Genomic DNA, 19,087 nt, shown 5'->3' on the forward strand with positions numbered 1-19,087 from the left:
CCAAGGGCGCTCTGGCTCGCTGGAGTGGTCGGGTCTGGATGATGTCACGCGACGTGGCCTCCGCCCGATGACGTCATCACGACCTCTTCCTCATATACTCATCGGGCGCGGAGCCGTAACCCTACTTGCACGCGACACTCTGCGACACTCCCCTTGTACTACTCTCTACTCTCGATCGCACAACCCTCTGCACCCACCCGCTTTGACCGCACCTACTATATCTACCATGCCCCACGAATTGACGAAGATCGTGTACAGGGCCTCGCCCGAGTCCACGGAGGACTTTATGATCATTGTGAACCCCGAAGAGGTGCGTGCCCCACGCATCATCTACTCTGGATGACACGCTCACAGAGCCCCGGCGAACGCACAGTACAAGCGGTGGAAGGAGGGAGGTGAGTCGATCGCGCCTACGCGGTCCAACGCTACCACTGACGCTCTTTGCCCGTCCACAGACACGTAAATACCTTATGTTCGCGCTTGCTCGCCTGCCGTCCCCGCTGACGCTCCGGATGCCCGGGTTTCGTACAGCACGATCCCATTAGCCGAGGTAGTCGACTGTGAGTCAAGCGTTTGTCTTCCCTGGCGTCATCGCGAGCTCACGCGAGGGTGGCGCAGCGTTTGAGGTGTTTTGGTCGAACCAGGGATCGCAAGGGATCCTAGGCCGGCCGTCGAAGCAGCAGCTGGAGAATGTGTTCGGATCTTCGAAGGATGTGGACGTCGTGAAGGCGATCCTAGAGAAGGGCAGGGAGGAGGCCGGGAAGGGCTTCAGGTCGTCTGGGAACCCGAACGTGGCCAAGGGCTCGTTCACGATCGACACGAAGGGCAAGTCGACCTCAGGTATCTAATCAGCACGAACCATGCCGCCTCGAGGGAAAGCCGGGAGGGTCGGAGTGCGGACGATGGGTAGAACAGAATCGCTTGCGCCGAACTTGTAAGACCACCAGATTGTATGCATGTGCGTGCCCACCACGGGCCGCTGCGTGCGCGTGTGCAGACTGACGTCGCGCGGGCCCAGGCCTGCAAGGCGGGGGCCGGCGGGCGTGCCGCGATGGCAGCGATGCCGGGGGAGCAGAGTGAGGTCATTCTCCACACCGAGATATACGGCGGGGCAGCGCACAATCCCTGCCCCGTCCGACGCAAGGAGACCGTCAAGGCAGCATACACGACATGCCCACCACCGTCGTCCTCGGCGCCGGCGTCATTGGCCTCGCCTCCGCACACGCCCTCGTCGCCCTTGCACCCGCCCATCGCGTCCATCTCGTCGACCCCGCCCCCGAACTCTTTGCCTCCGCGTCGGGGAAGGCCGCCGGCTTCCTTGCCCGCGATTGGTTTGCCCCCGCCACCCAGCCTCTCGGCGCCCTCTCCTTCGACCTCCACGCCGCCCTTGCCCGTGACCACAACGGCGCCGCACGCTGGGGCTACGCTCCCTCTGTCTCTTACTCCCTCGACCATGCCTACCAGTCCGAATCCGACACGAGCGACGCGGACAATGTCTCTGCCGCCAACTCGTCCACGCGATCCTGGCCACAAGCCACGGAAGAGCCCGCAGCACATGGAGTACGCTCCCGGCCGGCACTCAATTCCTTGACCTCGGACTCATCTGACACACCCACCATCACCGACGTGCGGAGCACGACCGGCCTCAACTGGCTCATGGACGGCAGCAGCCGTAGGTCCTCGGCCGACTCCAGTCGCAGCAGGCCGCCACCCGACGCGATACCTCCATGGCTGAACGCTCGCCCCGAGGCCCTCGAAGTCCTCTCCGATTCCCAGTCGACCGCACAATTGTACGTCGTGTCCGTTTTTCGTGCATGTGCGCCGTCCTACGATCTCCCTATCTTCTCTTTCCGCCCCGTTCTTCTGTCACAGGCACCCCCGCAAGTTTGGTGAATTCCTCCTCGAGCAGTGCTAGCCGCAGGTGTCACACTGCACCAACCTGCTCGCGCGACGCGCGTTGTGGAGGAGGCGGGCGTCACACACGTCCGCATCGAGTACCCTACGGCAGAGGGCGGCACACAGACGGTCGACATCCCCTGCGAGAGCGTGGTGATTGCGGCGGGGTGCTGGTCGCCTCAGGTATACGGGACGCTGTTCCCGAACGCGAGCCGCATGCCGCGCGTCACCCACCTCGCCGGGTACTCCCTCACTCTCGCGTCAAAACGCTGGATGCCGCCGCCTCCGCCGCCGGACCCCTCGGCGACGCCGCAGGAGGAAGGGCCAGCGGGCCCCCCATCTGTCCCATCCTCGGACGACGGTGATACCACCGCTGAGATTTCTACCCCACTCCCGCCCCGGACGTGCCACGCGATCTTTACGGACGCAGACGGCTTTGCGCCCGAGATCTTCTCTCGTGCCACAGGCGACATCTGGGTCGGGGGCTTGAACCCGCCGATGCTGCCTCTGCCTGCGCTGCCCACGGACGCGGTGATCGAGGCGGGCGAGATTGCACGCCTGGAGGCCATTGCGCGCGAGCTGTGCGGGGAGGACTTCGAGGTGCGCAACGCGGCGCTTTGCTTCCGCCCTGTGACCGGGACGGGGCGGCCGGTCATTGCCCGCGTGCACGAGGCGGACTTGGGGGACGGGCCCAAGCCGCGGGGGTTACCTTCCGCGGACGGCGATGGGGTCGCTGGAGGGGTGTACGTCGCGACGGGGCACGGGCCGTGGGGCATCACGCTCAGCTTGGGCACCGGCCGAGTTCTCGCGGAGATGGTTCTTGGGCGGGAGACCAGCGTGGACGTCGGGATGCTATCAAGATGGTGAGTGCTTCCTGTTGTTTTTGCGCGGGGTTTGGAGACGTCGAGCGTCGAGGGAAGGAGATCGGCGGGCGGGTGCAGTCCCCTCGGCGCATCATCTGTCCCCCGTGTGACTCGGTCTGTCGATTTTGACTGCTTTCCTTCCTCTAGGGACGGCGTGATCGACTTCAGCACTCGACCCATGACACCGTAGCTGGTCTTTCCGCAAACAGTACCCCCTCATATAAATTGGAAGCAAAACAACCACAACGAACACCGCCCGCCACGTTACGTGGCCAAACCCTCAGTATCGGCCCTCAGAAAGTACCAGCCAAGCGTGTTCATCCCATGCTTCATCACTTCCCTCTCATGCTTTGATACCCAGATGCTCCTGGATACCTCATGCCTCCGCTTATGACTTCGGCCTACCTCGATGATCTCGGCGAGCCAATTAAGAGCACGCGCCTTGTATGATACCGTCATTATGTACCCACATGATAAGTGGCCTCTCGTAAATCGCTCTGTGTATGCTTATACTGTCTGACTCCCAACCATAGATCTCGCGACCACGCTCTTACACTCCACCCATGCGATCGAAGCAATCTCCTGCGTATCTTACATTCCGTGACCGTCCTGTTATCTGAGTACCTTGCTTTCAATCAACTCTCTCCCCCGAGCGCTTTGACCCATCCCACTTCCTCTCCGTCCTCGGAGACGACCTGGACGCCTTCTGCGACGAGCACCTTGCACGTGTCCGCCCACCCGTCGTCGCCCCCGACGCACCGCGTGCCCTCCTGGACGACGTACGTGCGCCAGCCGAGCTCGCGCGCGTCCCGCGCGGTGCTCGCCACGCAGTAGTCCCCCGCGAGCCCGACGACGAACACGTCGGTGACGTCGGCCCGCCGCAGCCGCGCCTCCAGGTCGCTCACCGCGCTCGCGAGCGGCGGCGCGCGGAGCGGCGAGCGGAACGCCGAGTACATCTCCACGCGCGGCTCCGTGCCCTTGCACACGACGGCGTCGAGCCGGCCCTCGGCCTCCGCCGCGCGCAGCTCGGGCACGAGCTCGCTGCCCGGCGTGCCCTGCACGCAGTGCACGGGCCACAGCCGCGTCTCGTAGCGCTCCGCGGGGTTCGCGGGGTTCACGACGGTCGTGGTGGACGCGAAGGGCGTGCGCCCGGGGTGGTTCGCGGCGAAGGAGACGTGCGAGGGCGGGTGGTGGTCTCTGGTCGCGACCTTGAGCGCGAAGCCCGGGAGCGCGGCGAGGCGGAGGAGGGTCGGGACGATGGCGCGGCCGTCGGGGACCGCGAGCGCGCCGTCCTGCCCGAGCGGGTGGAGGGAGGGCGTGTGTGTTAGTGCGTGATGGTCGCCCAAGGGGGCGGAGACTCGGGAGTCGGACGCACGTACGGGTGGGCAGAAGTCTTCCTGGACGTCGACGATGATCAGCGCCGGGCGGAAGGTCGGCGGGACGAGCATGGCAAGTGCGTCTGACTGAGGGCCCGGTGGCGGTCAGCACAAGGAAGGAGGTATCCGCCGCGGAAGGGCGGGGGCAGAGGTGCTCACGTACGGACGATAGAGTCTCAGCGGCCGCGGGCGATCTTGGTGGTTGGGCTTGAAGAGGGGAGGCGCCCGCGATAAGCCTCGGAGCTGCGAGAGCGCTACGCGATGATGCAACTTGGCCTGGAGCTGCCGGCTGGTCTGAACAGACCGCGTTGGGGAGTTCCTTTGGAGATGCCTGTAGAGGTGGATGGAAGAGGGTTCGGGGGGCACCGCGCGCGCGTGCTTGAACTTTCTGCTAGTACTACTGCTGGCCTCGGGGAATCGGAGAAGCACTCCTGGGGAACGGGACGACGATCGGGCACGCATCTGCTCTCTCGTTACGGGTTAGCGGGCTTGTGTAGCGCGTGGGCTCTCTGCGGGACCACACGTCCTGGAGTACAATAGGGCGCAGGTGCGTGCGAGTGCGGACTGGGCAGGTGCACGGGATGAGAGTGACGTCAGTGCCTGCTACGTCTGCGGTTTGCTTCCCTCGATGAGCTTCAAGGCATATAGTCAATGTGGAGCAATGTAGTCTACCGAATCTGCCGTGGTTTGAATCTGCCGTGGTTTCGCAGCCGCACGGACCTGAAGAGCGCTTAATTGACGTTCAGCTGATATCTTTTGGGTTTGGGCTGGGGATGCAGTGAACCATCCTTCTCATGCCCACGCTTTTCGGCCATCGTGGTGCGCAGCATGGTCTGAGCCAGAACGAAGATGAATACGGTGGTTAGTACGTAGTATGCTCCAACTGCACACATATCAGGAGGGTACCTAAGGTAAGGAGCGGCTAGTAACGGTCCGAGTGACGAAGAAGGCGAACGGCGCGCGCGCGTCGCGTCAGCACGTCCCTCCCCGTTTGATAACGTCGTGCGCTCGATGTGGTTTCGTGGGGCGGTTTTCTCTTTCTTTTTGCAAACGCGTGCGCGCAGACTCTCCTGTTCCTGATCGCGCGTGCCGATCACGCCTACTACCACACAAGTAAGGACGTTGCAAATACCCTCCTCGGCACAGCTAGGGCCGGCGAGCTCCAGGACCCTGATCCCCAACCATACACCGAGCACAGCCGTCGGGGCCAGTACGCTCACATCACCGTATACAACGGCAGAGGACAAGCCTCCGCTGTTCTCGCTCGCGCAGAGGATGCGGTTGTTGGAAGACCATCGCCCGTCTGAGCTGCTCGTGTTCGACGGTAGAGGGCGCAGTGTATGCAGATGCGGGGTCTTGAGAGGGCCGCGCGCCGGAATGGTGCCGGGCCCCGTGCGTGCCGCCCCGCGGCACAGCGGAACTAAGCAATTGTACTTAGTGAGCGCGGAAATTGGATGCAGGGGGCTAAAGTCAAGATGCGCGACGAGGCTGCCAGCGGAGTCGACGCAGATGGGAGTAATTGAAGCCAAGAATGTGTCCCACCAGCGAGTCCGTCAGGTCCCTCCATCCCTTCCAACTCATACGATGCATGCCATTCGATATTAATCGATTCGTAAGTTCTACACATCGCCATAAGGAGTGGCAGTAAATAGTGATGGATCTCGTAAACACCCCCCCAAGACTGTGACGTAAGTTTTAGACCTGATACGAAAGACATGCGATCAAAGAAAATGACGGGACAGCAAGAGCTCATGCCCAGCAACCAACCGTCCTGCGAGGACGCGCCCGACACGATACCCAAGGCCTCCTCCCCGTCCCCCCTCTCACGTCGCGCTGTACGACGGCGGCACGTCCGTCAACGGCGCCGCGGGACCGGCACCCGCGCCCGACGATGAGGAGCCGGCGACGGGCACTGGCTGCCCGTTCGCGTCGAAGCGCACGCCCGAGTCCGCGTTGTACATCACCTCCTCGGGCACGCTCAGCATCCCGGCCTCGGCCGCCTTGCTCCTCCCCGGCTGGTTCGGGCTCGCGCGCGGCTGCTGCGGGCGCGACCCTGAGGCGAGCCCGAGCTGCGAGCCGCCGAGCGCGGACGACCCGGAGCTGTACTCGCTCATCGGGCCCTCGGAGGGGGCGTAGTGCGAGGGTGCGGAGTAGGCGCTGGGCATCGCGGCGGGGTACTGCGTTTGCTGGCCGTAGCCGACGCTCGAGGGGGCGTATGTAGACTGGGGGCCTTGGGAGGGAGGGGCGCTGGGCGCGTAGACGGTGGTCGGGGCGGAGTGAGGGAACGGGGTGGGCTTGGCTTCTGTGGGCGACGATTTAGCAGAGCGACGCGGAAAGCAGTCTGATCTCCGACGTACCTTCTTCGTGCAGCAGATCCGCGGCCTTGGCGGAGGAGGCGTAGAAGTATGGCCTGTTTGTCCGGTGGCGGAAGCATGTGAACCAGACGGCGGCGATGATCAAGCCGATGAAGGCGAGGCCGCCGACGACACCGCCGACAATGGCACCGACGGGTGCGGCGGCCGAGCTGCTACTGGGAGGCGAAGTGCTGGAGGAAGTGGGAGTGAAAGTGACGGTGACAGGCGCGAGGGACGTGGCGGCGGTCTGGCCGTTGGTAGCGGAGACGCCGGGGGAAGGGGTGTAGCCAAATGCGTCGAGATACAAGGGGAAGAGGGGATCCGCGGAAATGACGGTCAAGGTCAAAGTATGAGACGCGGGCAGCAGGTTATCCTGATAGAAAAACAGCGATTGATTTCTGAGGGACGGGTATTCTCCGTCGACTTGGACCCCATCGATGTTGAACTTAACCACAGGAGTCTGGAGAGTGAGATCGCTGTTGGTCAAGGCATAGACGGCAACCGAAATGCCTGAGCAGCCGTCATGATCAGTGGCTGATTGTTGAGACGGGTCTATTGCGCTCACCGTTGAATGTGAAGGATGCTGCAGCACCTTCGGGACCTTCGGTGACAGTACCAGAGAATGCACCTGTGACCTGGACCCCAGACCAGGAGCCCGTGTACGTGATAGAGTTGAGATCTCGGTCGTCTGCGAAGATGGTAAGGCCCGACATGGCGGACGGCCGAGGAAGGCTCGAAAGCGGGAGACGAAGGGGGGAAGAAGAAGGGGGCAAGTGGCGGGTCGGCGCTGCCAGAGCAGCAATATACGTGTTTGAGCACGAGCCGCAACCCGCGACGGGCAGGTCGCACGCGGACGGGCTGAGCCCGCGGTCTCAGACCACACAGGGAGCGTTCCTTGATGATCACCGCCCCATAACGATCCTCACCCGGCACCGCCACGCCCACCCCTTCGCTACGCCCGCTCTCCCCTCTCCTTATTCGCTGCCTCCTTCCACCCGCCGCGACCAGCATCATTTCTGCCCTCGCTACCAGCCCCTTGGGCCCCGACACACTCTTAGCGGGCTCCGACCGGCGACAAGAGTCGTGCGCATAATTCGGCCTTCCCTCTGCCCGCCTGTCCCTAGCTGTTTGCATTCGAGGCTATATAGTAGCATAAAGGAACACGAGCGACGACAGCATTGACACAGGTAATCTCGAACCCTCCACGTCCATCTGCAACACGTCCACCTGACACGACCGCGCCGCCGAGACCCACCTCGACTCTCAGCCATCTCAGCTCTCAGCTCTCGCCTGCTCGCCTTCCCTGCCCAAATCTTCAGCCTCACTCTCGCTACTCTCGCTATGTAAAGATCACCTCTACGCGCAAAATGCGCTCCAACGGCGCGAACCAGGTCGGGCTCAAGTTCGCCTTAGCTGGAATGTAAACCCCCGGGCGCTTTTGCGTCCACGTTTCTCCACGCGCACGCGTTCAGCACCATATCAAGTTGTTCTTGTTGAATACGCGGGATAGTCGAAGACGGAAGCGTTGCCACCGTCTGGAGAGTGGCGCGGCCCCCGATTGCCACGACCTTCGAACGGTCCGTGCGGCACTTCATGAGCTCTCTTCGTGAGTTACCATGTGAGTATCACATATCTATCTATATACGCCCATCGAGCTTGGACGTGCACTTGACGGGGGGACACCTCGTTCCTCCAGAGGGTCAAATGCCACTTGAAAGCCTTTTTACCCAATGCGACTGGTCCGGTGGCTCAAGACCTCGCCTGTTCCGTTGGACCGTTCTCCCGCCCCTGGTCACGGTCAAGACCAACGGACTAGGATACGAGTCTAATCATTTCTTTTATATGCCTCCTAGACTGACTCGTCCTGTCACTTTACTTGCTTGTCTGCCTTTCCTCGCACTCATCTTCGATCGGCGTACTTACCGAGGGTCGCTGCGTTCTGCGGTTGTTGATATATTGATCCCCTTCGACATATCATCATGTGGTGCGCGGCGCTCCGATCGCAACACCAGACTTCGGTGGCGCGTCCGATGGCGGTCATTCAGGGGCGATGACTGTACGTACATCAAAATGTGAGCTGGCTGTTCGAGCTGAGAATTGAATATTGAATATTGAGCAGCCCTAGTCTGCCACGATAACGCACCTAGAGCAACAGGTGGCGTACGATCTGTACAGTACATGAATTAATGCTCCTCAGTAGCAAGAAAAGAAGGCCCGCCAGGAGTATTGACGCAGAGGGGGAGGTCAGACCACATAGGTCTTGATGCGCTAATATTCCGCAGCGGGCGTGGCCAAATTCCGATACCTTCGTTGTACCATTCGCCGAGGTGTTGAGAAGAAGCATCGTTGTCGAGGGGTCATGGGACGTAGAGGGATCACCTACAAGCAATCACCAGGCAACGCCGCACGGATCCCGAACTAGTTTCTGCGAACATTCGAACGTGGGTACGATGGGCAGGATAGTGTTGCCAAGTAGGCGGTGACAGATAATCACAGTGCCATGCAGGCGAGATGCGGCACCGACTCGACCGAGCCTTTCACACGTGGCCATTCCTTCCGGACACCCGAGAAATGAGCGCCGCGTAACAACCACAGCTCTAGATTCAATTCCAGACGGCGATTCTTTAGTGGGTGTCGGTATGCGACATGGCCCCGTATAAATACCCTCAGAATCACCCCCGCCACACCAGACCACGTGAGTTATTTACTCAGCGGTGTACGCGGGCGGAACGTCCCAAGGCATCTGCGAACCGCGCCCAGAAGCTACCACCACAAAAGGCCCGTCGCACCTCGTTTCTGCAAGTCGGCTCGATGCCAGTCGAATGTGCACCGTAAGCTAGATACCTCACCTGGACAGAGCATACTCTCTGCGGATGCGTGATAACAAGGCCTTCTACCTGGCTTCTTGACGAGGAAGAACCAGATCCCAAAGCCCGCCCTACTAATACCGCCATAAGGCTCACTGCTATACACTGCACAAGTGACCGCAAAGACCGCTACATATGGTTCTGAGAGAGACTGCCAGCCATGTTTACCTGTAGACGAGAAAATAGCCTCGGAGACCTGCGGAGCCGGTACTGCCCAACTCCGCCGCACCATCATCAAGGGTGTGCCACAACTCGACAGTTTATCTGTACGGGATACAAGCGTGGTTGGTGTTGTGGACTGTCGTGATCGCTGAATATCGGAGACAAGGACCGGAAGCTGCTGATGATCTGAAGGTGAAGAAGCTGGCGGGAACACCTGAGCGACACATGCATACAGACTTCGTGGGCGCTCAATTTGAAGGGACGTCGGTCTCCCGATATCCCGCGGGATGTCATGCCAGCCATAGCCGGGTGTTATTTCCAACCGGGGAGTTTCGGCGACGACCATGGGTATCTAGATAGGTATTGAGCGAAGAGGTGAATTCATGTCACTGGTTGAAAGCTGTGGAGTCAGCTGTGGCGGGTGGCAGGCGGTGGCTGGTCGCGTGACTGTGGGAATGTTGAGTGGGCGGCAATCGTGGCAGTGCGAGATCTGACTCGGCAGCCACGCCCACACTGCCCTGCTCGTCGCCTCTCAAAAGCTCGCCTCCGCTCCTTGGTGCTTTCCCTGCTTGCTTTCCAACCACGAGCACCGTGTGTGCACCTGTCGTTCACGCTGAATATCCGTCTGTCTGAAGCCTGCCCGTCTGAGCCACATCAACGCACCGCAATCTCGACCACTCGCACAGCACAACCCGGATTCCAACCATCCCATCCCAAGTCCAATCCTTCGGGCTGGCTCGTTCTACAGCTTCTCGTATGCGTGCATCAACCCCTGATGGCCTTTTCCGATCGCCACCGCACGATCCTTCATCCGACTTGGGCCACTCGTCCCTCGCCACACCCTCTTCGGTGCGTCCACTTGCGTCTCCCATTGTTCTCTCCTTCAGGTAATTGACGGCGGTTTTTATAGAGCCAGCAGGCTGAGTACGCCGCCATCGCTTCTCAGCACCCCCCATCAGCCACCATGCCCGACGACCCTGCCCAGCACCGCGAGGCGCTAACCACCCTCGGCATCAAGGTCCGCGACTTCTTCCACGAAAGCAACCTTCCGCCAGTCCCCGTCGTCAAACGCTATGCAGTCCAGACTCAGCCAGGGCCCCGCCACCCAGTTCCTCTACGACGCACTGGCGGCTATGCTAACGGCATAAAGCTCGATCGTCCCGGTCTCGAGCGCGAGGAGAGTGAAGACGAGCTTCATCCCGACGCCGTCCGCACTTGGTACATCGACTCAAATGGCACCGGCGCCACCCCTGCTGGTCGGTGGCGCAAGAAGGTTCCGCAGACTCTGAACTTGGAACGGACGCTCACCGAGCCCATTGACGACAACGACGTCCCGGACGAACGGCCCCTGCACGATCGGACCCTGCCCTACCCAAGCACCTTCCCTTCCGGGGACGGACACGCCTCTGCGCCGCAGCCGTACACCCTTCCACGACAGCGGCCCGTGCGAGGCTCTCCGCTCCTCGCTCTCAGTCCAAACGCTATCCCTCCGTCGCAGCAGTCCCAACCCAGCCTCCAGCCCGACACCCAGGACACCGACATGTGGGTGGACACGCCTCTCGTCACGCCCAACGGCTCGTTCCAGTGGCCGGATGGCCAACATCCCGAGCTGCCACTCTCTCAAATCGACTCCGTCCTCCCACAACTGTGCAACCTCGACCGGCCGGGGTCCCAGGTCGCCACCCAAGGCCTCGGTTTTTCTCCCGAGCGCCCCCAGCAGCCAGCACCGCTCGCACGCCAGGCTTCGACGTACCCCGCCGCCGCCGGGCTGTCCTCGATGCGCCTCCCCCAGCCGCTCCAGATGCCGCCCATGTCCGTCTTCGGTGGTCCGACCCCCACCTCGCCCTCCGTCTCACCTCCGCCGACGTCGCCAGAGAAAGGGTCTGATCGCGGTTCAAGCAGTCCGTCGTCTGTCGGAAAACGCTCCCACGACGACGACGACTCGGACATGACCCCCGTGGAGGCAGCGCCGCAGACGAGGTACCACTTCCGCTCCCGCGCACCACCCCCACCTCCTCTCCCGTCTTCTCATGGCAAGTCCACACGCGCCTCGGCGCGATCGTCGAGCCGCGGCCACCACACCGCGGGCAACGGCACCGCGCCGCAGAAGAAGAAGCAGAAGGTCGCCACGGCGGAGAAGCCCCCGTCTCCTTCGAAGCCCAGGAGCACGCGAGGCCGCCGCGCCAACGGGGAGTAACCGTCCTCAATCTCGCCGCCATCCACGATTGCATCGAGGCGGAGCGTCCGCCTCAGAGGTGCCCCGCCCACGCTATCTTATTCTCTATCATCGGCCCTGTACATCTTCGCCCCCACACCATGTCTCCAGGGTTGTTCTCCTATCATCGTTATGCCCGCTTCCGTTGTTGTCCCACACCGCACCCTGTATAGCTGTCTTACCTTGCTCTGACGGGAAGTCTCCGAAGTACATCCACACCACACACGCCGCGCCACACGCACTCGTACATACTACACGCCTCTACTGCATCGCTAGCGGACCATGATACCATCTCCCAACCAGTCTGTTATTCGCCCGAGAAGTACCAAATCACGCATGTATGTACGTACCCACCCGCCTCCTGTAGCAGTACTGCCCCTCATAGTTGTGACGACTACGACGATTTAATGAGCATTTGTTCCGTCCTACACATTGCCTTCTTGAACCCAATGTCCGAATCTGACGCGCGAGTGCACATCTCATCGCGACGGCGAGATAGTCTGGGTATCAAGATTACAGACGCGACAAAATACATCCAACCATAGCCAAAACAGAATTTTCACGTCCCCAGTCCCCCATCTCAAACAAGTCCGGGAAAACGTCTCGCTCTCCCAAGTACCACTACCACACCCACCCCTTCTTTAGGCCCATTTCCCACAACTCCGTCGCGCTCCCCGGGCCTGCCACGTCTGGCGCGTGCGTCTTGCGCGGTCTGCCCCGTCTCGGCTTCCCCTTCTCCTCCTGCCGCCCGCCCGCACCCACGGCCGCGACGGGGAGCACGGCCGTGACCTCGCGCAGGCACTCGTGCGCCGCACGCTCCGCGGGGCGCGTCGCCGGCGGCGCGCGCAGCCGCTTCGCGTGCAAGAGCTTTCTGGCCAAGTACCCGAGCCACATCGCGTTCGTCCGCGGGTGGAACGCCGCCCAGTCCCCGTCCCCGCCGCCGCGGGACGCAGGGTGGGGAGGGGGGAAGGAGGCGATGTGGGCGCGCATCTGGCGGTAGACGTCGAACTGCTCGTCGCCCTCGCCCGCGAAGATCTCGGGGTCGAACGGCGTCCAGTGCGGCGCGCCCGTGCCCGAGCCGTCGTCCATGCGCGAGAGGCCGAGGTCGATGACGGTGGCGAGGACGCCATGCGCGGGGTCGTCCATCGAGAGCGGCGGGGCGGTGGTGGTGGACGAGGAAGAGGACTTCGGGTCGGACTTGCGCGGGGTGGGGAGGGGGACGTTCTTGACAAGGATCTGGCCCCAGTGGAGGTCGCGATGCTGCGATGGCTGGTGTGAACATAGCATGAGACAAATCAGGGTGTGCACATACCTCGAAGTGAACGAGCTCTTCAGCTTCTGCGAGGGTCCGCGTGACTTGCCAGAAGAGACTGCAGGCCTGTCTCCAACCGGTCTTGGTGGGTGTACTGAAGGTGAACGCCTCCAAATCGGGACCACCATTTGGTAGAACGATGATGGCGTAGAGCTGTGAGACGGAGAACGAGTCTAGTACGCAGCAGATGAGTACGTCACACTGAGAAAATCAATCAGACGCAGACTAACCTGGACGAACGCTTTCGCTCCCTTTTTGTTTGTCATAATCATCCCACAAGTCGAGTAGCAGCGACGGATACTTGCCGCGTACTACGTACGCACGCAGCAATTCCGTGAAGCCCGCACAACACGAACCCATTGCCCTCGTGACGAGAATCTCCTTGAGAACATCCTTCGCGTCGCTGACTTCGGGGCTGTCCTTGGTTGCAAAGGCGGCATCAGGTAGACCTGAGCGTGCTTCGTCACGGAGCGGGATAATCTTGAGGACGACATCTCCAATCCCGAAGACCTCAGAGTAACAGGCCTCGCCGATCTTCTGGAAGGTCGCATGTGTGCTAGACCCGTGTCCTTCGCGCACGATAGGGTCGAACGGAAACATGTCGATGAATGCGGAGAACTCGTGCGCGGTCGTTTGAGAGCATTCGTTCAGGAGCGGTACGACGTACTCCGGGAGGCCGGGATCTGGAGCACCGAAATCGAGCCGCTGGACTTCCGCGAGGGCTCCCGGAGAAAGCGCAAGCTGGGCGAAGTCGAAGTCGAGATCGGAGTTGAGATCGGATGGGGTGGTAGGGGAAGGGGGTGAGGGTGGAGCGGGGAATGAGGGCTGTCCAGGACGTTTTCGAATGGGCGTTAGCTGCCTTGGTTTGGATCGAGTAGGATCGGCTGCATCGAGGGAAGGTAGGGATGTGAAGGGCCCGAGGGTATCTCGACGAGCTTGTTTCGGAGGGAGCGTAACATGTCTCTGAAGTGGCTGAGGTGGCGCCGGGGGTAGTCTAGGAGGCTCGGAAGGAGGGGCTTGCCGCGATCGTTGGGGTCCGGGAGCAGGTGCAGGTGCAGGAAGAGTGACGACCGATTCATGAAATGATAAAATCGACGGGGTTGGAGAGGGCGATATCACTGCCCTGGATGGTCCACGACGACGAAATCGTGGTGCCTTGAGCACGAGTTCCTCTTCTGAAGACTCGTCATACGCTGCCGGCCCGTCCTTGGTTGGTGTGTAGTCGCTTTCTGAGCCGTCGTCGGAGTCGGATATGACAATGGGTTTCGCGTTGGCTCGGGCATTCCGCACATTGTGTTTTAGCACTTGTCTACCATCCTCGGAGTCCGACACAGAGATGGGATCCGCTCGCTTGCCGGTAGCTCGGGGCTTCATCCGATCCACTACTCTGGGCCGTTTGGGAGACATCGCGACATAAACATTGGTTTGTACACTGCCCTTCGATATCCGATGTTCCTGGCTGACTCGTATTCCCTGGGAATCGAGGACCACTATATCGATGTCGACTACGAGACTGTTTGGTACCAGCGGAGAAGCCTTCATGACTGTCTGCCAACGCTTCTTGCGCATGGTTGGAGGCACGGCTGGGGAGGAGGGTGCATTGGGAGGGATGGAACCAAGGGGAAGTCGACGAACGGGTTTAACGGCAACTGCTCCACCGACCTTTGCGACCTTCGGGGACCTTTTGACCTGTTTGGCTCGCACAGATGTGTGGTTCTCAGATGCGTTGGAGCTTGATGGGATTGACTTGCTGGGGTGGCCAGATACAACAGATATTTCTTTGAACGAGTGAGCGGACACACTTCCCGCTTGGCCCTCTTGCGTCGAGTCTAGATCCAAGTGCCTTGACTTGCGCTCATCGTATGCATTGACCACGCGTTGCCCCCGTTTGCCGTATGCAAAGATTTGCTTGGTGCGTGCGCCGAGCATTGTGTGTACAAGGATAAAGATGCAGAGCCCCACCGAAAGCCCCGTCCACAGAGCAAGTTCTTAATCGGCGAGAATGGTAGTAGCAGTACGTGTGCGGCGGCTGGTGGTGAGAGGGAGGAGTGAACGGATCGTCGGAGATGGGCTCAATCTGAACCGTGGCATAGTACGCGACACGCGTTGTTCCACGTGATCGTGATTTTCGATCGACGCGGCTCAAGACTCGCATCTGGCGCCTCCTGAGCCTGCTTGTCCGGCCTTTGTGACTTTTTAGTCTTTCTGTCTCAAAGTTTGACCTATAGCTGAAATGGCACTCCCACCTTCGCTCAGGACGTCCATCACACCACCAGAGCTCGAACTTGTTGCGTCCGAGCAACTGGTCGAGATTGTGCCTTTGGTCTCGATGGAACGTACCGCGTTCATATCGGTGAATATACCATGGGTAGTGTAAGAATGACTATTTACACGAGCTCCCAGGGGGCGTACGGTCCATTGCGGCCTCCTACAAAATGCAAAGTCCCATTTTGGATGGCATCTAACCTCAAGCTGAAGAAGAAATGTCATATCGTCCCTCCACCATGGCTCAACGTTGGTACGTCTGGGACAATACATATTCCCAACAATTAGCTTAGCTCATATACTAGCCTTTTTTTAGAATTCCTACAGGACCGGCTAACGCAAGAAACAACGTCATCTGACTTCAGCGAGATGCCATTCCGCTTCGCTGAAATTGCCAAGATTCTGCTGGATGTGTAGGAAATTTCCAGATCTGAGGCATGAATCGCTGCTCATTTCTGCAATCATTAGCGCATCGGACGATCTGCAAAATCCAGAAAAACTGAGGACGCTCTTAAAAGATATCAGAGAAGCCCGACAGGCCAAGAGTCGTGAGGGTCTAACTGAACTTAGTCGGATTGAAGTTTCGGTATGCACTCGCGCTGTCCATTCAAATGGCGTCGCTCATCATTTGTATAGTTGCCGAATCTATGCGCCATGGAGATCAACGAGATTCGACCGTTTTTCGTGCGCGGTATGAACGTTCTGACCCAACTCACCCGAGCACCCACGTCCAACCAAATGGATGAAACATAACAAAGGCAATAACCAATGTTTAAATAGTTGGAATGATTCACTTTCTGAGCTCATACAAACATATACAATGTGTATACGTGTGCCAGCCGTTTGGCGTTCAAACACAGGGTTGCGATAGAGAAGCCGATGAGTGTTTGCCATCAAGTCTATGAGTCCGTCGACACCATCGCGTGTGCTCAAAACCACCTCAGCTGCCAACGTTTAAGGCGGTCACGAACACCGTAAACTTGTGGAGCACGTGCGAAGGAGCGGACACTACCTGTGCGCTGTACTGCATCGACAACGGCGGATGAAGTACATTTTGGATCTTTGTCGTGCATCGCAGTGGTAACGAGGCTAGTCAGTGTAACGCCAAGATCCTAGCACGCTGTTTCAATCAATGCGACTTGCACGTAACAACTTGCGCACACGTACTTCATCGTCCTGTAAAAAGAGCGCGCTCTCGAGGGGTTCGACGTGCATGTGGGGTCATTGAAGTTAGCAGTGGTGAAGGGATACGGCTGAAGCCGAAGCCCTAATTCGGCCGGCGGCGGTGGTATGTTTAGAACACATATTCTTCGACGCTGGCAACAAAATGACAGCACTCTGAGATATGTACACATGTCCGCAAGACTCAACCAGCACCAGCGCTCCGCCACCAGCGCACCACGCCCTCCTCTCCGCCTGTCACGTACGCGCCTGCTGTTCCGTGGGCAGGCGGCCTCGGCCTCCACGACACGGACCACACCTCTCCTTGGTCTTGAACAGTTGATACCGCCGCCCGAGCGCCGATGTCCCATACTTTTACGGTCTTGTCCGACGAGCCGGAGAGCGCAAGCCTGCCATCTGGGGAGATGTCCGTGCTGAGCACCCACGACGAGTGACCGCTGAAGGCGGCAACCGCTCCGGAGCCAGGCTTCCCCGATGACGAGGTGCGAAGGTCGTGTAGAATGAGGCGCTTATCTTCAGAGGCGGAGAGCAAGAGCTGTGAACAGGGTAGTTCAGTGTGGGGTGTTGGGCAATGTGCATAGGGCGCTCACGCTAGAATCTGGGGACCAGGCTAGAGATCGCACTGCCATTGCGTGCGAGGAGTACATCGACTGGATCGAGGCCGATACGATGTCGAAGACGTAAATGATGCCGTTCTCAGAAGACATAGCTACCCGAGACCCATCCGGGCTCTGCAACAAAATTGGGAGGTCAGTCAAGAGGTCATTTGTAACGTGCACACAAGCAAGCAGGACAGGTAGGGACTGGACACCAACTCAGGCTCACGAATAACCCACATGTTTGCAAAACATCCCGAATTTGCTGCGCCCACTTTTCAGGGTAGCCCGCCGTTCGCCGAATGTTGGTGTTTCAGCGGAGTGAATTGTGACATTCCCAGAGCCTCCCGTAGAAGCGTAGGTCCCTCCTTTGGGATTCAGGGACACAGACCACGCTATATGCGTGTGCATCACCCCATTCCGAATCGCGTGGATGCAAGGGTCGATGGATGAGGCCATGCCAAAACTTGATAATTGAGAACGTACAAGGGTCATTCGACTCAGATCCTGCAGTCCGCGCAAAGCTCTCATACGACCCTTTCAAATCTCCATCCTCAAGACTCCAAAGACAGGTGAGTCCTTCCAGCGTGTTGTAGAGCGCAAGTTTTCCAGTTGGATCCACGCTTAGAGAGACAAGACCAAGGGTGTGTGGAGGTCTTGAGTGCGATACTTGTCCAGATATCGAGTCCCATTGTTTGATTGCACCGTCCGCAGAAATGCTTAGAACGGTGTCCGCGTTGGTCCAGCTAACGCCCCACACTGCGTCGGTATGAGCTGCAGGGAGAGCGAGTTAGCATATGCTAGGTGAAGACATACGCTATGAGACGTACGTTCTGCGCCGTCATGCGCGTGAACGAACGCCAGACTCTGAGACAACACGATGAGCGACAATATGGGTCGTGATATCAGGCCATTCACCATCGAGAGATGCGGGGTGACGAAGAGGAAGTTACGCGAGATGTCAGTACTGGAAGTTGAGCTGAACGCGGTCCGAGCTTAGCGCTTAGTAGTAGTACTCGTCGCTCAATGCCAGCTAGCGCCCATGGTCCAGGCGCTAATCTGTTGCGTGGAGCCAGGCCACGCAATAAGGCCTCGGGGAAGGTTTTACAGAATACTACGGCGATAAAATGGCCCAACAAGAGTTGTGTACGGCAGCTGAAGCGGGAACCTAGCAGTGGATGAGGGTCCGGTGAGATACCGGAAATTGCCGGCGGACTTTGAACCTGCTTCATAGGCTTGAGCAAGGACGAACTCTATTTTTCCCAGCATCCACGAACGCGGAAGAAGACATCGCTCCCCTGCTCCATCCCCCAAACCAAAAAGTGCGTGGTTCCTCGAGCTCAAACGCCGTGCGCGACATTGACGAGCAGTGTCAGGATGTCTGACGCTTCTGATGAAATCCAAGTCGACGCCGCCCCCGAGGTCGAGGCCCCCACTGAGGCTCCTAAGGGCAAGCTCTCTGTTGAGGATGCGCTTCAGGTGCGTGATTGCTTCTACTCTTGCACTGCACCTTTTCCCAATACCTTCTGTGCGCGTACAGCAAGTTCTGAAAAACGCCCTCGTTCACGACGGTCTCGCTCGCGGTCTCCGTGAGTGCGCCAAGGCCCTTGACAAGCGCCAGGCGCACTTGTGCGTGCTTGTCGAGACCTGCACGGAGGCAGAGTACATCAAGCTCATTGAGGCGCTCTGTGCCGAGCACAAGATCAACCTCATCAAGGTTGGAGACGCGAAGGTGCTTGGTACCTGGGCCGGTCTTTGCAAGATCGACCGTGAGGGCAACCCCCGTAAGGTCGTCGGCTGCTCGTGCGTCGTCGTTAAGGACTATGGTGTTGAGTCAGAGGGCCTCCACGTCCTCCTCGACTACTTCAAGAACCGTTAAGTGAGTAAACATTTCGTTGTGCGCTCTTGGATGACGGAACCGGTTCCGTCGGTGGAGAGCATCTGTAAGGGTAACATCTATCCAAAATCCTGATAAACCTCATCTAAACTCGACTAGTTT

General features: G+C 59.5%; 9 protein-coding genes across 9 annotated transcripts; 5 read left to right on the forward strand and 4 right to left on the reverse strand.

Moving 5' to 3' along the window:
• Window positions 1–226: 226 nt before the first annotated feature.
• On the forward strand, window positions 227–848 carry BXZ73DRAFT_97298 (ribosome maturation protein; the record flags this gene model as incomplete). The annotated part of the gene is made up of 4 exons (XM_048027317.1): window positions 227–310; window positions 374–459; window positions 532–560; window positions 619–848. The coding sequence occupies 4 exons, from the start codon at window positions 227–229 to the stop codon at window positions 846–848; spliced, it is 429 nt and encodes a 142-aa protein (XP_047882071.1).
• Window positions 849–1,170: 322 nt separating this feature from the next.
• On the forward strand, window positions 1,171–2,763 carry BXZ73DRAFT_87621 (nucleotide-binding domain-containing protein; the record flags this gene model as incomplete). Its single annotated transcript, XM_048024649.1, has 2 exons — window positions 1,171–1,816; window positions 1,910–2,763. 2 exons carry the CDS (start codon window positions 1,171–1,173, stop codon window positions 2,761–2,763), a joined length of 1,500 nt encoding a protein of 499 aa, XP_047882072.1.
• Window positions 2,764–3,394: 631 nt separating this feature from the next.
• Window positions 3,395–4,207, reverse strand: BXZ73DRAFT_40468 (Isochorismatase hydrolase; the record flags this gene model as incomplete). The annotated part of the gene is made up of 2 exons (XM_048018580.1): window positions 3,395–4,051; window positions 4,139–4,207. 2 exons carry the CDS (start codon window positions 4,205–4,207, stop codon window positions 3,395–3,397), a joined length of 726 nt encoding a protein of 241 aa, XP_047882073.1.
• A 1,751-nt stretch (window positions 4,208–5,958) lies between these two features.
• BXZ73DRAFT_97301 (uncharacterized protein) lies at window positions 5,959–7,202 on the reverse strand (the record flags this gene model as incomplete). The annotated part of the gene is made up of 3 exons (XM_048027318.1): window positions 5,959–6,437; window positions 6,493–6,999; window positions 7,055–7,202. 3 exons carry the CDS (start codon window positions 7,200–7,202, stop codon window positions 5,959–5,961), a joined length of 1,134 nt encoding a protein of 377 aa, XP_047882074.1.
• Window positions 7,203–10,482: 3,280 nt separating this feature from the next.
• BXZ73DRAFT_74246 (uncharacterized protein) lies at window positions 10,483–11,715 on the forward strand (the record flags this gene model as incomplete). The annotated part of the gene is made up of 1 exon (XM_048021997.1): window positions 10,483–11,715. The coding sequence occupies one exon, from the start codon at window positions 10,483–10,485 to the stop codon at window positions 11,713–11,715; it is 1,233 nt and encodes a 410-aa protein (XP_047882075.1).
• A 639-nt stretch (window positions 11,716–12,354) lies between these two features.
• Window positions 12,355–14,974, reverse strand: BXZ73DRAFT_40427 (uncharacterized protein; the record flags this gene model as incomplete). The annotated part of the gene is made up of 3 exons (XM_048018574.1): window positions 12,355–12,993; window positions 13,046–13,218; window positions 13,276–14,974. The coding sequence occupies 3 exons, from the start codon at window positions 14,972–14,974 to the stop codon at window positions 12,355–12,357; spliced, it is 2,511 nt and encodes an 836-aa protein (XP_047882076.1).
• Window positions 14,975–15,278: 304 nt separating this feature from the next.
• BXZ73DRAFT_87624 (Psf2-domain-containing protein) lies at window positions 15,279–16,063 on the forward strand (the record flags this gene model as incomplete). Its single annotated transcript, XM_048024650.1, has 5 exons — window positions 15,279–15,398; window positions 15,449–15,563; window positions 15,627–15,723; window positions 15,779–15,896; window positions 15,947–16,063. The coding sequence occupies 5 exons, from the start codon at window positions 15,279–15,281 to the stop codon at window positions 16,061–16,063; spliced, it is 567 nt and encodes a 188-aa protein (XP_047882077.1).
• A 613-nt stretch (window positions 16,064–16,676) lies between these two features.
• On the reverse strand, window positions 16,677–18,009 carry BXZ73DRAFT_87625 (WD repeat-containing protein 61; the record flags this gene model as incomplete). The annotated part of the gene is made up of 6 exons (XM_048024651.1): window positions 16,677–17,027; window positions 17,083–17,223; window positions 17,329–17,483; window positions 17,575–17,862; window positions 17,919–17,955; window positions 18,007–18,009. The coding sequence occupies 6 exons, from the start codon at window positions 18,007–18,009 to the stop codon at window positions 16,677–16,679; spliced, it is 975 nt and encodes a 324-aa protein (XP_047882078.1).
• Window positions 18,010–18,465: 456 nt separating this feature from the next.
• On the forward strand, window positions 18,466–18,967 carry BXZ73DRAFT_40608 (50S ribosomal protein L30e-like protein; the record flags this gene model as incomplete). Its single annotated transcript, XM_048018609.1, has 2 exons — window positions 18,466–18,567; window positions 18,629–18,967. 2 exons carry the CDS (start codon window positions 18,466–18,468, stop codon window positions 18,965–18,967), a joined length of 441 nt encoding a protein of 146 aa, XP_047882079.1.
• Between the last annotated feature and the right edge of the window lie 120 nt (window positions 18,968–19,087).

The sequence above is a fragment of the Epithele typhae genome (assembly GCF_022376455.1).
Source record: "Epithele typhae strain CBS 203.58 chromosome Unknown BXZ73scaffold_4, whole genome shotgun sequence".
Lineage (NCBI taxonomy): Eukaryota > Fungi > Basidiomycota > Agaricomycetes > Polyporales > Epitheliaceae > Epithele > Epithele typhae.